This window comes from Gasterosteus aculeatus, chromosome 2 (assembly GCF_964276395.1).
Source record: "Gasterosteus aculeatus chromosome 2, fGasAcu3.hap1.1, whole genome shotgun sequence".
Lineage (NCBI taxonomy): Eukaryota > Metazoa > Chordata > Actinopteri > Perciformes > Gasterosteidae > Gasterosteus > Gasterosteus aculeatus.
The window spans coordinates 9,881,211-9,898,510 of record NC_135689.1 but is presented as its reverse complement, the minus strand read 5'-3'; the positions used below and the strand labels follow the sequence as shown (position 1 = coordinate 9,898,510).

At 45.5% G+C, this 17,300-nt stretch overlaps 1 protein-coding gene across 8 annotated transcripts in view; it reads right to left on the bottom strand.

Moving 5' to 3' along the window:
- The window catches only part of nav1a (neuron navigator 1a), a 73,034-nt gene that overhangs the window by 4,853 nt on the left and 50,881 nt on the right, over positions 1-17,300 (bottom strand). For 6 of the 8 annotated variants that reach the window (XM_078091149.1, XM_040194484.2, XM_078091146.1 and 3 more), the window contains 16 exons: positions 12,038-12,176; positions 9,560-9,863; positions 6,638-7,409; positions 6,022-6,543; positions 5,482-5,523; positions 4,983-5,131; positions 4,688-4,858; positions 4,517-4,596; positions 3,965-4,042; positions 2,590-2,673; positions 1,391-1,499; positions 1,195-1,316; positions 760-941; positions 503-665; positions 234-411; positions 34-122 (listed from right to left, as the gene is read on the bottom strand). In XM_078091149.1, coding sequence (XP_077947275.1) covers positions 34-122; positions 234-411; positions 503-665; positions 760-941; positions 1,195-1,316; positions 1,391-1,499; positions 2,590-2,673; positions 3,965-4,042; positions 4,517-4,596; positions 4,688-4,858; positions 4,983-5,131; positions 5,482-5,523; positions 6,022-6,543; positions 6,638-7,409; positions 9,560-9,863; positions 12,038-12,176 — 3,184 coding nt within the window. Of the gene's footprint in view, positions 1-33; positions 123-233; positions 412-502; positions 666-759; positions 942-1,194; positions 1,317-1,390; positions 1,500-2,589; positions 2,674-3,964; positions 4,043-4,274; positions 4,299-4,516; positions 4,597-4,687; positions 4,859-4,982; positions 5,132-5,481; positions 5,524-6,021; positions 6,544-6,637; positions 7,410-9,559; positions 9,864-12,037; positions 12,177-17,300 lie in introns of all 8 variants that reach the window. The other 2 variants (XM_040194482.2, XM_040194486.2) reach the window with 2 other exon arrangements.

The following is a 17,300-nucleotide window of genomic DNA, read 5'->3' as shown; positions in this document are numbered from 1 at the left end:
ATCGCGTGTATGAAGAAGGTGTCCCGCGCTTACCTCTAGTTGATCTCCAATGCGGACGAGCACGCGTGCACATTCCTCGTCCCGCTGAGAACACACGCTCAACGTGTCAACTGAAGACACCTCTGAAAGGATTCAAGGTCAAAATGGGTGAAAAAAAAAGTATAGAAATATATTTGATGTACTGTGCGTGTGCGTGCACCAAAAATAGGTGGGATTCCAGGCGTGTCTCTTACCTGGATCTTTACAGTCACTCAGACTGAGACTGAAGGACTTGGTGAGGGACATGCTCATGGGCTGCCTCAGGGAGGGCCCCAGGAGAGAGGCCAGGCCGGCAGGGTGGGAAGTGGAGGAGGTGGGACTGGAGCCCGTTTTTAGATGGTCATTCTCTGCCTTCAGGTCCTCAACCGTAGACTAAGCCACGGGGCGGTACAACATTTAACGTTATCATGTATGCTCCTCGGGTATTGACTCAACTAAATACGCACATGCAGGCGAAACCAACCTGCATGCTGTTCATGGCTTCCCGGAGCTGCTCCAGCTGATGTGCAGAGCTTAAGGCCTCCAGTCGGATGTCGGTCAGTTCTCTCTCCTTCACCCAGAGTTCTGAGCGCAAGTCTGTCACCGCTGTTTCTTCATTGTCTCCCTCTTCTGTGGTTTCCATGATCCTGGAGGAGAACGATGCACTCATCAGGGCATGAAATATAAACGGGGTATCTCGCTATTGGCCTAAGAAGTGGAGATGGGCATTTGTGCACTTACATGGAAGAGGTAGCAGAGGCTGATGTTTTGAGGGACGAGGGCTGGTTTTCTAGTTCTGTCCCCTCATGGAGCATCTTTGGGGAGTTTGGGGCAGACGAGTCGGGGGTGGCAATTTCCTCAATGTCCGAGTATGTTTTGACGCCTTTTTTAATGCTGAATGCCTTGGTGAAGGAGCTCCTCAGCTACAGAGTTATAGAGGATGAGAGAGAGAGAGATTAAACCAATATTCAGCAGGTTACAGCATTAAGGCCCTGAGAGGCTTTACAGGGACAGAATGACTGCACTCATCTCAAAGACCTAAAACAGAAGAAAATAACACCACCCAGTGGAGGGAGAAGCTGGTCACACTTTTCCCTCTGGAGAGTGAACTAAATATAGACCAACACCACGTTGCAGGAGTAAAATATTGCCTCACATGCAAGTTTGCGTTCTTACCCAGTTCTTTTTCTTCTTCTTTTTGGCATCTTGGTCCTTAAAGCTTCCAACGCTGGACATACTGGTCAAGCTGTTGAGACTGGAGATGCTCTCACATGAATTCTGACGTCGAATCCGCATGTCTGACGAAGAAGAAAAAGTCAACGTCAAAAGAGCCAAATGTGTGCAGAGAAGATCAAGTGGTCCATCGGCAAACCTTTCATGTTATCCGGCGTGTTTAAGGCTCCATGTATGACGGCCTGGGCCTCGTCATTCCTGACCTTCAGAGCCTCGATGGTCTCCCTCAGATCCAAGAGCTCTGTATCCTACACAAACAAATTCAAACGATGTCAGCAAGGAGCGTTGGGATGAATTACTGCATTATTTCCAGTCTTTCAGGATGGAAAAGCTCAGGGAAAGCTTTTGGTAATAGACGGTGAAGAAACAGTAAATAATAATAATCAAACTATAAATAAGGTAATAGTACTTTACTCAGCATTACCTCATTCATACCCACATCAATTCAGTTCTTTTTATATTATTTTACCATTAATCACAATTTAAAATGTACATTTATATAACACTAAAATATTTATGCAGTATTAAACATTCATTAAATGATACAAAACAAATAACAATGTGAAATTCAAAAATAATTAAGGGTTTGGTACGTTTTCTAATGTCTAAAATAAAACATTTGCGGTAGTGGCATTCTCTGATGTTTTAGTTAAGAACTACGACTCCACAAACGCACAGCACCAGCTCCTTCACGACATCGTGGAGCGGGATGAAGCCAACAGTTCAAAAGTACAAAGAGTTCAGAACAGCGGAGCCTCTCTGTGCCGCTTACTCTGTGCGTCCATGTGAGTCGATCCCACTCTGCTCTGAATAGGAGTCGCCCGGTCGATCTACTCGAGGTTAAAGAGCCGGCGCTCCAGGGCGAGCTGCACAGGTCAATGCGCTGGCTCAAACAACAAAGGCTTTTCTGGAGTGGTCTAGACGGACCTTTCAGTGAGAGCAGCAAGGCATGAAGTGCGGGGAGAGACTCCTCACGTTAATGCCCAACACTGAGCGCTGAACGCTGCCTCCGGCAGAGCAAAAGCAGATCCAAAAGCCAGAGAATGCAGGAATGTTCGGTGCGAGTACGTGTGCATGCGGCTGCCGTGCACATTTCACTCAGCCTAAAGCGACGTTGTTTTCCATTGATCGTCTGTCCTCCTCCCACAGCAAGTCACCCTGTGGCTCTGCAGCTTTGCCCTCTAACCTACATTCAGCTCTTCACCGCAGGCTGGGATAAGAGACCACTCCATGTTAGCAGAATGCTGCCTGCTCTTTGCAGACTGCTCATCAGACTGCAAGGCAGCAGGAATTCAGGTCTGTGATTGTTTGTGTTTGAAAGTGTGGATGTCGCGTTACCTTCTGCTCCTGGGTTATTGACAGACTCTGCAGCCGGGTAGTCATCAGTTGCAAACTTTGCTCAAAGGCAGCCACCAGATTTGCCTGTTGTTTGGGGGAAAAAAAGAATACAGAAGCAATATTTCAGGTTTTCAAGTAGCAAACTAACAGGAAAGTATTATTCATGTATAATATTTATGTAAGTAATATTATGAAATCACAGGAACAGCTTCCATAGGTTTCCACTGCCCATTTATCACTCATTTGGGAGATGATAAGAGGATGAATAACACACAAAAGCTGACCAGAATGTCCTCTGTGGGACATTCTCTGCCTCCCTAATCTCTCACACACCTGAGCAGAAACGGAAAGCAGCTTTTTGCCCTTTTCATGCAACGTAAAATATAGTCTGATTCTTCATATTTCAGGATGATACTTTATGATACTATACTGTATTTTAGTCATTAATGGAGCACATAAACATGCTTCACATACATCGCATGCATAATAAAGTCAAAGAGTACACACACACACAAGCGAAACATCTCATTTACGTGTACTTCATGAAACCATGAATAATTGGTGAGCTGTACTGTTCACTTGGACTAATAGAAGCGCTGACACGGTGGTCGTATGGAAACAACCTTGTAGACTGGAGAGAAAAGGCACGATTTCTACTGTGTGTCTGTGTGTGTGAGTGTGTGTGTGTGTGTGTGTGTGTGTGTGTGTGTGAGAGAGAGTGCCAAAGCTAAGTGGCTCGGTAAGAGGTTCAGGAGAAGGTTATTATTATTCAGGCCCCACATGGATGAGAAATGTGCTGATACGGCACAGAATTGATCTATGGTTGATATTCCGTGGCTTAGATTTTAAATCTCTCTCCATGCGTCTACTATTTCATCTCAAGGTTACAAATCTTGGCTTGTGTGAGAAATAAAGCGTTTGTGAAGGACAGCTGAGTGAGGGGTGTATTGACTGGCACACAAACATAATATGAATATGTGTAATGTGTCAGGCAATTCAGTTTTTACATGTATTAGGATGAAATGAAATAATAAACAGTTTAGGGCTCTTATTCATTGGCACACATGATGTCTATACTAGGTTTGTCTTTTATAAGTATCAACTACAAATGTGCAGCCTGAAGGTGAAAGGCTGCACATTGTAGTTTTAATTATGGCAAAAGCATTCAAACCGATTCGATTTGGTTGGAAAAACCTTTCTCATTCAACTGTTTTTCAGATTTTTCTGAAATGTTCCTTTTTAAACGGTTGGAAGCCGTTTGATTTTGTTATTTAAAATATACTTATCGTGCGGAAAATATAAGACATTCAAAATGTTCTTAAAAAACTGCTTATGATGCTTAATAGACAAATAAAAACAGAAAACCACTACATACGTTTGCTGTCAGCTGCGTCGTCAGATTAGACACTTTCTCCTGCGACGATTCCAGCTCCCTCCTCAGTTTACGGATTTGCTGTGAGGAAAAACAAAAAAAAATGTTACACCCGAAATCAAACAAGTTACGTAAGTAAGTTAGCTTACTTAAGCTGACAATGGCTGACATGAAACAAATGACTTAGATCGGATGTTGCTCATGAAATAAATGACTTGGCTTTTCCTCCTACGGACAGCAGAGATGGTGGTGGTGGATGGAAGGTGGGAAACAGAGACAGGACGGAAGAAAGAGCAGGAAAGAATACACTTACCTCTCCCTGAATCCTCTCCTCAGCCTTTGGAAGCAGCAGGAATACAAGTGAAGATGTTAGATAAGACAAAGGGAGAGGAGTAGAGAGAAGAAGAGGCTCACACGATACCGTGTATCGGGAATACTTTGGGAGAAAGTCTTGTCTCTTTTTAGAGTTTGAAATGAGAGTAAAGCACAACTGTGCAGACACACATTTACATCCACTCAAACACAAATGCACCACATGACACACAGTGTAGCTACCTGAGTCTGCATGCTGCCCACACTCACCGAGGAGTAGCTTGATGACGCGTTAGACGCCAGAGAAAGAACAGACCCATGAACTGAAAAGAGAAAAGATGTTGCAACTAAGTTACACAACAGAACATCCATACGAATTATATTGAAATACTCCGGGGGGGCGGGGGGGCTCACCCTCGTCGGGCTCCCTGTCCCTGAACGACCCGGAGCGAATCATCCCCATGCTGCGAGGGCGCTCCGACAACGACAGCGTGCTGCCCACCGGAGACAACTCGAGAGAGGCATCGTGCGTTGGGATGCTGTTGGAGCGAGTCATCCGCGGAGGGCCGCCGATGGGGCTGCGTACTGGTGAGCGAGCAGAGAAGGAGAGGTTGGGGGTCACAGGAGGGAGGGAGAGAGATGTCATCCACGAAATACATCATTAGCTTAGTGCTGTGTCACAAGTGCGTGGCCGTGGGTTTGAGCTCACCCATACTGGCTTTAGAGGTGCGGGGTAAGGAGGTTGGTGAGGACAGCAGGGGAAGAGTGAGTGAATCTGTCATACTAAGAATAGTGTGAGAGTGTCTCCTGTCTCCTTTCTCCTTCCCTTCCTCCTCGACCGGGCAGGCCCCACTGAAGCTGCACAAACACACAGCAAAGCCAGGGCGGTTAATAGTAAACAAATACATTCACAGTCACTATAGATATGTTGTGTTAAAGGTCATGTACAGGGAAATGTTGTTGGTACATTTAACATCATGTGAAATGATATTCCACAAAAGTCGAATTAAACCATTATAAAAAGATTTTTTTTTGGTTTTGAAGAAGAATTTGTTTGTCACCTGAGGACATCTTAAACAGAAATTGTTATTGCAAGGTAGACTATTTTCAACAGATTATCTCATCCTCTCTAGTAATACATCTGTGTTTAGAACATGTAAAGTATAAGAACAAGAAGTGTGTGTGGAGCTGGACGTGTTTCCACTTACCTTAAACCTTTTCTTGGCAGTGTGTTTCTGTCTCTCTGAGAACTGTGGAGATTAAACAATTACATTTAGATTTAACCAGGGCTGCAAGGAGTTATTAAAGAACAGCCGGCACAGTATACCCTTTAAAACTCAGACATCTCCTTCGGACTGTGCTTTCATTTTTGGGAGAATATTATCTCGTCTTCTAAGTTCTGAATAGTTCATGTGCTATCAAAAAAAGTGTCTGTCTGCGCTAAACAAATGGTTCAATACCTTCTCCATACCAATCAAATCCCCTTTCCATGCCCCCACTCAATAATGGGAGGTAAAGGCATGATTGTAGCATAGAACAGAGTGAATTATATATCAAAGGATTTCCCTGATCACTCCTTCCTTCCCTGAACAACGAATAATGAGTTGCAGTCCATTAGCATACCAGTAGGTGGAGTCACATAGCAGTGTTACAAAACGTGAACGTGGAAACATCTGTTTTAGATGTGTAGATCAGGGTGATGTGATTGGGTTTAAATAAACAAAAAGTGGAGGGTTATTGAATCTCACCTGTCCGCGTGAGAAAAGGAGACTTTACTGCCAGAGCTCCAGCTGGTGGGAGGCCCTCTGTCTTCCTGTCTTTCTTTGTGGCGAGACTCTAAGGTGGTGTAGCCCCTCACCAAGGTCTCCCTCTCCCTCGCCTTCTCCCTCTCTTGGGGCTCCGGGGCGAGACTCATCTGGAGCGGCAGCGACTCCATGCTGCGATGCAGCCCGGACAGACGAGGGTAGAGGAGGGGAGAGCTGCTTCCGCGGCTTCCCTGCCCCTCCAGAGAAGAGACCTGCCCGGGTCCCAAACCGCTCCCTGAGCTGGAGAAGCAGGCCGAAGAGTTGACATTGAGCAAAGGCGCAGGGCTTGGGGTCAGGCCGGGGCCACTGGAGCTGCAGGCCGAGCTGGCCAGGTCCTGGAGCTTAGAGTAGGGAGGTATCTTGGGTGGCAGGGAGTTCTGAACTCCCACCTCTAGGCTGTTTGAGTTCAGCTTGTTGAGCTGGGCCATGGACGGAGGTTTTGCAAGGCTGCGCATTCCTGTTAACCTAAAGAGAAGAACAATGTTGGGTCAAATACATTTCAATGCATTGTTTTGTTTGTGAAAAGCACTGTAACGTATTTTCCTGGTGGTATTTGTACCTGGGTGTGTTGCTGGAGTGCAGATCCACGCCCTTGGCACTGCTGGGAGGTCTCAGCCCCTGCAGCTTCCCTCCGTTCTCTGAAGGGGTCTGAGCAGGGCTGCCCTTCAGGGGCCCACCTCCACACTCAGAGTCAGACACCACAGCTTTGGCTTTGGCCCTCTCCTTCTCTTTCTCTCTGTCTGTCTGATTGACCGGACTGGGACTTGGGATCCCACGACCGCCTGCCTTACTCAGCCCAGAACCGAGGCCTGAGGCGGGCTCTCGGAGTCTACCCTGCGGTGGTTTGGTATGCCCCAAGCCAGAGTCCATGGTACTGCTCACCGGGCGAGCTGAGCTCGGTCGGGTCAGAGTCAGGGTGCTCGTCTTTGCCGGGCGAGGCAGAGAGCGGTACTGAAGGGAGGTCCTGGCATTTGGAGACAGAAAACCACTCTGGTCGCTGGTTGAAACGTCAAGACTAGTCTTCCGTCCGCCGCCGCCAGCCGCTGGTTTGACAGGAATGCCGGAGGTTTTGGGAATCTTCCCTACAGTTGCAGAGCCGGGTACGGGCGTACCTGCATTGTTTGTGCCATTATTGGTGGCTGTGGCAGGCTTCTTGAAGCCAAAGTTTCCACCAGTCGAGGGCCTGACGAGGCCGGACGGAGGTTTGCGCTCACCAGCGCCGCCGTCATTTCTCAGCTCTTTACCGGCATCGGAGGAGGAGCGCTGGAGGCCAGAGGCCTTCACTGCTAACCGAGACTTATCCACTGGCTTGCCATCTGACTTTACGGTACCTAGAGAGGCACAGAGGAGGGGGGGGGGGGGGTGACTGATGAGTACCTTGAACAGTTTCTGTGGGACTAACCAAGCCCTATTAGGACACGATATCTTATCTGACCACCTACAAGGTCTGACTGTCTGCTGATAAAGACAAATCCCTGTCTGAGCAGACGGTGTGTAGACCAGACTCTCAGCTTCATCGTCATGCACACTGTTATCATGCGGTTGCTCCTCTTTTCCATCCGGATGAAGTAAAATCAGCCTTTCCAGTGAGTACCCAGTGCTTAGACTAACATGTGCGGAATGACTCGTGGAAAACTGGTGTATAAGTATAAGTGAGTTTATCCCCTCTTGAAACCTCTCAGGGCAAAGAGCGCAGAGTGAGAGATGAATGAGGATTGAAGGTAAACCAAGTTTGGTACCATCTGTGCATTTAACTGCAAATGAACCGGACTTGTTCGAAAGTTATTATGAGAACAAAAAACGGTTGGACACATGTGGACTGTATGCACCACCCACACAAGTGCGAGCCCACACTACCCACACTTTTAATTTTTATCTAATGGGAGTTGTTATGTGAGGTTTATATACGAGGCATTAACAGACTGAATGAACTGCTGTTGAATGGGACCCACCGGCGTGCTGCCTCGGGACATCTGGAGTCACTTAAGAGTATCGAAAAAGCCCGCAAAAGACACACACTTTGGGCCAGGCACATATATATATATATATACACATGTACCACACACTCAGTTCTCAGTGATTGGATCTTATTGGAATGTGACACTGACAACACATTATGCTCGTAGTTCTTTTGTAAATGTGAAAATTGGGTTTACTTGTCAAGTCATAAAGTCAGTCCATTGTAAAACCGCAACATTGCACATTTCAAGAACATTAAGCAGCAGACACACACACACACACACACTGACACAGCAATGAACGGGGAACACACATACATCGACAGGATCCAGACGTGCGGAGTCACTTTGACATACATAAAAAAAAGGCTGATTTACTGACACCGGCTGTTGAGACAGTAGAGCTCACAGCTTGACACGGTGGCAAGATGTCTGAAGAGATGGACGTCTGAAAACACACAGGAAGGCAGGGAAGGCCTTTCCGCGAAGGAGGGGCTCATTTGTATTCCCCTTCCACAAGTATTTTTCTATTTAAGGCCTTCTGTGGTATTGAGAATTATGGAATGATCCACATATATCTTCAGCAATCAACTGTTCTCCAGCGAGAACGACAGAGACCATCCAACTGCCCAAGAATGTCTGATTCTTGTGGTGAAATTCATGAGCTTCCTCCCCACTGCTGATCATTTCATTGGTCTCAAACACTGTGGCAAACTTTATAGACCTAATAGCAAATTCATACCGCTCGTATCAATAACAATAACTGCCCGGCACAGAGGTCACAGGCTTGTTCAACATGCTTGTTTGGCGTATCTGTCATTTCAACAGCTGTCCATGCAAACAGACACAGGGGTGTTTGCACAGACACAACCAATATGCTTTTGTTTTGGTTGTCCATATATGTCTGTATGCCCGTGTGTGTGTGAGTGCGTACGTAAATGGCACACTGATGGTGTGCTTATAAAGCAGCTGCACAATTGCCACTATTGTGGTCATTGTGTGGAAGTGTGTGTGTGTGCTTAAGTGTGATGGGTAACACTATGAAAGGCTGGCACAATCTCAAACGCGTCCGCACTCCATTGCAAACACAGTCTCTGCTCCAGTTGTTTTGGGTACAAGGCCTTTATTTAAGGGGCTATAAATTCTCTCTGTCCGGCACAAAAATAAAGCTTGCATAGGAAAGGCTGAACCAATAGGAAGAAAAAAAACAACACTGTTACTCAGTGTCTGTACGTGTGTGTGTGTGTGTGTGTGTGTGTGTGTGTGGTTGGCTGGCAGGAAGGGAGTGGGTGGCGATGGGCGTTTGATACATGGCACCACTTTCTAAAGGCGCAGAGGGTGGGCTGCAGCTGTGGATGAATGTGTGGGACAAAGACAGAGATTGTGTCTGTGGGTGGGTGTGAGGCCGTCCCAGAGAGAGAATATTAAGTTAATGTGTCAGTCTGCTCAGGTTATGAAACCAACTCAAGTGTGGATAAATATTACACCTCACTGTGTGTGTGTGTGTGTGTGTTTCCTCTCACCTGCCACTCTCAGCCCACTCTGAGAGGTGTGTGTTATCGGCGAGGTGACTCCAACAGGTGGGTTCCTTCCTTTTTTCAACACGTTCCCTTGACCCAGGGTCTGAGGCTTCTTCAGCTCGCCTTTCCCGCCCTCCAGCCTCCCCGCCTGCGTTCGCGTCTTTTTCCATTTATTGGCCGATTCGGACTTGAGACTTCCTGTATCGTAGACACCACCGCCCTGGCTCTTTCGGACGGGTTTGGTCTCCTCATTCTCCCATGACAGACCACTCTCCACCAGAGATCTCTTCTCGGCGTCCGTACGCATCTAAAAGGAGAAAGAACAACAAAAGCTTAGAAAGGCTGTTAGGAAAATGTAGGAAAAAGGGTGTGAGATCTGATTTCAAGAAACTATTTTCACGTCTATAGTACGTTGTTTGCTTTCTAGGCATGGTTTTACATGGTTATCTAAATCTGAGGACATGCATCTAAGTATGTTTTGGCTGCATAAAAGGCAAAGAACATTTTAAAAAACTAAAAGAGAAAGCATCATGTCAGTAAAGTACTGCTAATAGGTAATAAGAGAGAAACAAAGCTTTTGTGTGTTTTATGTTAATAAAAAAAGAAATAAAAAAACTCCAAAAAATAAAAGAAACTGCCGAATGCACAAATGTGAGGTTATCACCTAGACATGGTCTTCTATGTATTCTATGTCTCTCCCGTGGGACACTGACACTGACAGAACCAGGTGCTGTGTGAAGGTGTGTGTGTGTGCGTGCGTGTGTGTGTGTGGGACATTGCACCCAGCGATTCTCATGAGGACTCCAATGCTGAATTCCTCTTTTTATTAAAAAGAATAGACCCCATGTGCAGGTTCACATCCCATGAGGGGGAGGTACGGGTGAGTTTATGTGCGTGTGACCAGATAAAACATTGTAATATCCTCACAGATTCCCTGATTATTGAAATAGGCGGTGAAGAGATGCACATCTGTCCAGATAGCCGTGACAAAACATAATAACACGAAAATACAGGGACATACGTACACACACGCACCCACACACACAAACTTGCAAAACCAAGGTGGATTTTCTTAATTATTAGCTTCACCTCCATGTGGAAATGGAAATCTGGGGGTTTGTACCACCTACACACACACACACACACACACACACACACACACACACACACACACACACACACACACACACACACACACACACACACACACACACACACACACACACACACACACACACCTCATTCTTGCTTTGATTCTCTCTTTCTCTCAACCATGTCTTCTTTGTGCCCCCATCAGTCCTCCACCCTCACATCCATATTGAGTATATTATGCAATACGTGGGAGAGATAAGGAAGCATGTAAAATCAGAGCTGCCTTTGAGGGAATTAAAATCAACAGGAGTGAAGGGAGTCAGTGGAGTGGCTTCATGATACAAAAACAAAGACAAACCAATAAAGGAAAAGCATTGATTAAGAATGCTGGGAGGAGGGAGCCATGTGTATTAGGTGGTATGATGAAGTGATGGTTGGTTGCCATGGTAATGATGCCATGGGGGCGGCGGGGGGGTGGGGGGTAATGGTTGCTATGACTCCTGCAACTACAGGCGTGGAGGGAGGGGCCCCCGTTCTTTGCGGCTCGCTGGCCCGGATGCAGGACTGCAGATGGCTGTGTGTGTGTGTGTGTGTGTGTGTGTGTGTGTGTGTGTGCAGATGGCTGTTCTAGACCTGTCCTTCAATATACAGGCGAAGACAAAGACTAGCACTCTCAGCATCCCTGCTCTTTGGTTGCCATGGTTACGCTGATTCCCTCTTTCTCTCTCTCTCTCGCTAACTCCCTGCATCTCTCGTTGGCTCTCTTTCTCTGGTAGCCCACTACATTCGCCGCCTTAACCACATTACGGAGGTGTGACCTACATCACACTTTCTGGGAAAATACCAACATACACACACTGTCTATAGCCCATGCAGCTAAATATGGACCTCAAGCAGAACTGCAGACAAGATTTTGGGAGCACGGAGGTCATACGTTTCAAATGCTCCCATGCCCACAGAAAATGATAAAGACCACACATTCAGTGCACTCCAATCGGATCGGATATGTCGGGGAAGGGAAGTCCTGGTCCGGGAAGCGCTTCTGACTCAATCAGAGCCTGAACTGAAAAGTCCAATACCTTTGAAGCAGCAACAATAAAACTGTTGTTTGTATGGATTGGTGTAGATCATTGAAGAACAACGATTTCTATTATTTTTTTTAAAATAAACCCGATTACTATTAACAGTTCAGCTATTATTTTTAAAAAGCATGCAGCAGCATGCACTGTGTGTGTGTCTGAGAGTGAACGTGTGGGTGTGTGTTATATGGACCATCGACAGCTTTAGATGGAATACACATCATGGGTGTGCATAGAATACTTAATCAGGCTTTGTCTCTGAGGCCCACGTCCTGCTGCCTGTTGCGTGTAATTTGTGTGCGTTACTTACCACAATGGCTGAATTTCTGCGGGAGCCGATGGGTGTGGTCGGAAGGGAGTTGAGAGTGGGACTCGTGTTGAACTCTTCAGAGCTGAGGTTGTCTGAGCCGTCGCTCAAACCACTGCTGATGGAACTGCTCTCGTCCCAACTAAAAAGCAAAATGACAGAAATGGTTGTGTTGGTTATGTGCATTCAGCAGGCAGCTTCTGCATTTAAGGGGGACATACAGTGGAGTAGAATACATTTACCACAGAATGTAATGTCCTGACTAACAAATGTGCTATCATCTGTAATCAAAAGTGTAATTTCATAGCCTACATCAGTGTGTTGTGACTGTTTGTGTACAGCATTAATTAGGTTAAATCCAGACAGATGGTTGAGCTGTGGCCCGATTTGCGGGTTCAACAATTTCGGCCAGGTGGTCGAGGTTGCCAGTTGGTCCACTCGAGTTTAAGCCCCATTTGCCATTGAGCAACCACCTTTCTGAAAGTCTCCGTTATCCAGACACTGAATCCTTTCACTCCCCAAGGGTGGACAGAAGCTAATTCTCTTTCTCTGCAAATATGAACAAGTATCACATAACACCTCATGCTCGCTGACCCAAGAAAAATTTGACAAAAACGAAACAATCGGTGATAATTAAATGCATATCTCCTCGAGGATACACACCGCATGAGCTATGAAAGCTGCACCAGCTCAGTTCCATCAGCGGTTGTCTCACTTGGCGCCATGTCATTTGTCTTTTGATTAAATATTCATAGACATAGACCTCATTCTGAAACTCCCTGCTCTACATTAACTTTCACACTGCATGCGATGCTAACACTTGGCCAACCGAAATCTGGAGCGCTCTCGACATCACCTTAACCCACACATACACACAGAAATAGCACTGAAGAACACACACACTGATGCATACGCCCCCGCGTGCATGCAGTCTGTGCCAGGACTGCGAAGTCTTTCCACTTGGCACAATTCTCCTACTCGCCAATTCCCTTTTCCCCCCCCAAAGAGCAATTGTCATTAAAATCCTCATTTAATTAACCGGTTGGCAACGTTTCTACTGTGGTTACCTCTGAAAAACCGAAGAAAAGAGTGTCGATACACACGGTACTTAAAGCAAAATCCCGCTGAGACCGTCCGCAAACTATCGTGTTCCAAGCGTCTCAATAACTGCTTCATGTTACAGTGTTACAATGTTACCCATCATTGCTCCATCATCACCGCCGCCCTGTCATTTCACAGCCAGAGATCAAACAGCACATGGCATCGTGTTGGCTGGATCGGACCACGGTCATGTTCTCGTGTGGTCTACCCAGGAACTCACAGCTGGAATCAAACCCACGACCACAAGAGATCACATTACTCCAGTTCGGGGTCTTTCGAAGGGTATTGGTACACTTGAGGATTTTTTTTAATCAATCCAGTCTAATCTGGCTTTTCATTACGTTTCTGTTTTTGGGAGCGGTCCTGAGGAAGCTTTTACTTCCCGAGCTTGGCGCAGGACCTCTGCTGGGCCTTTTGCCTGCTGCTGTCGATGCTGAAGGCACTTTCAACAGTCAGTTGGATGGTTTTCCTGATTTCTGAGTGATTTTGACCTTTTGTCTTGTGGATAATTATCCATGTATCTGCTGTCTATTGTCAGTGGAGAATATGTTACTTTTGACTTTTTACCAATAGATGTATCTGTTATCTGTACATTTGTTGAATGGCACCATTCAAGAGATGCAATTGGAGATTTAAGTTGAACCAAATAACTGCAGTGTGCAACTGTTTGTGTATGTTGGGGAACATTTGAACGTTTGAACACGTTAAGTAGGTCATGCTTAGGATGTTGGGGGGGGGTTGTGCTTTTTATCTTATTAGGGTCAATAGGTTGGACGGATATCGTACTATACTGTAAATCAAGTTAGAGGGAGGGGCGGGTCTAATGAGGCCATGTGCACATTGGAGGACAGCGCCGAGCCTTCCGGTCGGGTGCCTGTATGGGTCACGCTGCACCCTGCGGGTATTGAGGGTGGGGATCAGGGGCGAAGGGGAAGACCTCCCTGTCTGGCTTTTGGATATGTGGACAAGAGCAGACAAGATACAGCGTCTGAAGTTGCTGTCACGCTGCCATGTCGGATTAAGGGTAAAGGGCAAATTTAAGAGTGGGTCAGACATCCAAAGACTTTCTTGAGCAAGGATGTTATACTTCCTCCCAAGCTGGTTTATTTTCATTTACTATGCTGTTATTTGTTATTCGGAAAACAATGACAACACAAAAAAAACCCTGTTTCCGTTGATTTTCAACTAATGCTTAAATAAAGCTCAATTCCGTAGGAAGGATGTTGGTCTTCCATTCAAGCAGATGTTGGATTCCTGTTTTGAACCAGATCTCTACTTACTCTTTGGGACAGAAAATGCACAAAGGAACTAAGGAACTTTGAACTGATCCAGAACGGATCCATTTGAGCACAATACTTATTGTTAATTTCTCATAGAAAGAAAAAAATAACTTATTTCTGGGAGAGAAACCTCTTCAAAACAGCTGTGGTTATATATCTGCGCCTCCCTGAAGCAACACCGTTATCTTCATATCCTAGCTTTGACTTCAAAGCTATCTGGAGCTTTGCGAATGATAACGCTCTGCCTGACGAATAATTCACACCTGATAGGAAACAGAACAAACGCAGTGCTGCTGAATCCTTTCACACCCCAAGGGTGGACAGAAGCTAAAGCTAAGATACACAAATGAAAAGGAAATGTGAGAAGTATCAGATTGAAAATGTTAAATCCACCAGACGAGAGGGAGACCATTAAAGGCTGATGTTTGATCAGACTTCCATTGCAGATGCTTCTCAGATCTGAGAGTAGGAAGTTTCATACTCTCTGATCTAAAACTTGAATTTCATACCGTCCGTCCAAGCGAGTCCAAAGGTTTGCTGGCTGAAAAGAAATAATGTTTTTCCAAGCTAAAACCTAATATCCTCAATCTGACATTATACAACTGCACCAAATCCACTGCCATAAAGGAAAGCTTGAAAAGAGGGAGAGGAAACACAAGGACTAAGAAGAAAAGTGGGCAAAGTGTTGTGTGGTGAGAGAAGAAAGAACTGAAATGTCAAGCATGAAAAAGAGAGAGCTGCCGATGGCACGTAGAAAACTAGATGAATTCTCTCAAGAGGATTCTCTCAACTCTTCAAAACTTCCAACCTCAATCAGCTTTTGAAATCTCATGTTATGATCTAACCACACTCTGCCTCGTCTCACTCGCCCCTAAGCAGCTTCTGCAGAGGCCGAGGGGAGATATTCGCACCCAATTCATCTACGTCCCCCTTTCATAGATTAGCAAGTGTCTCACTGCAAGCACCGCTTAAGTAAATCCACTTATCCGTCACATTCTTCTCATTTTAATCAGTCAAACCTGTATTATACTTTCTTCTGGAAGAAAAAAAACTGTAGCCTATTTGAACACTTTCCTCAGGACAGAGAGCAAATAAACCACATCTGTATTCCCTCTGGATGACAGATCTAAATGGTTATTTGTGACTTTAGACCTGGTCACAAGCTAAAGAACACAGCTGGAGGGAAAGGACGACGACACAGATAGATGGAAGATCGTAACTGTAACAATGTGAGCGAAATGAATATCAATGTTGATTCAATTCAGACTGCAATAAATGTCAATTAATCTGAGTGGTGCCTGATTAAACTCATTCTTCACCTCCACCTGACCGGTGATGTCTTTTTGTGCACGGCGTCGTTTACGCAGCCTGCCTGCTCAGTGGAGAACACGCCGCATGGACACACTGTATTCTGTATTAATCATCTCTAACCACGTTTCCAGCTAACAGAAGCCCCAAGTGTAAAATACGTCATCTTTCAGAAAAGGAGAATGTTTAATGCAGGCTGCAGAATTTTTAAAATGCTTTGAATGGTTAATATTTTATTTTGCAGATTAATAAAGGTCACGGTGGTCGACACAAACAATGCCCTCCTTTCACATGAGACATAATTTCTTTGTTCTCTGTAGATGGCAGAAAGTACACCCACACAAACACTGTGCCGCACAAACCATTCATTAACACTCTTCTGTGTTCCTCTACTTTTCAGACTATGGAGCTAATTGCTCTGATCTTAGCATGAATGGCCTTTTTTTTTGCTGCTCATTATGAGAGCTCTGCACTCCCGTCTCCCGCTTTCCCCCCACCGCTCTGAGAGGGAGAAAGAAAGTGAGAGGATCACACTCCAAAAAGGAGTCACACAAGCCACAGCAGAGACAAAGCAGCTTTGCCTGTGGTTTGTGGGAGCAGTGCTTGCTGGGAGTTGGAGTCTTGCCAGCCTCAGAAAGAGCAGACTTAAAAGTATTGGTTGATAAGCTGTTCCATCTAAATAAACATTCGTTTAAACTGCAGGGGGGCAGTTAGAGGAATGCGATGCTGCAGCTCTCGTGTGGGAAAAGTTTTGACTTTGCTGCATGATCAGACAATGGGTAGTTGAATTTGGACAGACTCAATGTCCTAAACCAACGTTATGAATAAAAAAACAATTAAGCTATTACCTGATCAATACTCACATTATAGATTTGGTAATGCACTTAAGTGAACAACAGATCAATAACACGGAGGAGCCAAACGCCATTATCAATCCTGATATCTGATTATTGCGCACTTTGCATGCAACAACGTCAGAATATTCCAGCGTACCAGCAAGGTGAAACGATGTGAGTACGGGTTCGACTCTCTTTACCCTCATGGGGTTAATCTAATCCTATACAGGGTGATATTTGGGCACGGCCACTCTAATTTGTGTAAAAGCATGGAAAGTGTTCCAGCGGTCCCACAATAGACAGGAACTTTCCATCCCTATTAAAATCCACAGTGTCACATGGCAGAACCCAAAATGGCTAAATCAGACGGGTTCCTGGTTAAAAGTGATGCCTTTTCAGGCAAATGGAAAGTAGGGGCCTGCCAGACTGGCACGGGGCAGTCGGCTCAGAAACCGCATGAAGGGGCTGCTGAAACCATTATATCGAATGACATTTAATGAAAATTTGTTGAGATGGATTGTCATGCTTATGTATCTGTAGAACAAGTCAGTATCTGCGGATAGATCTGAGATCCACTGGAAGACGATCGTTCTCATGTGAGAGACCCCGAGAGGACACCTCTGCCTATGCACTGGAAATCAACCAACTGAAATACACTCCTCAAACCTCACACCCAAAATAATACAGCAAGTGTATTAATAATGAGATGTTATTCAGACAGTCTTAAGGAAAAATAGGGGG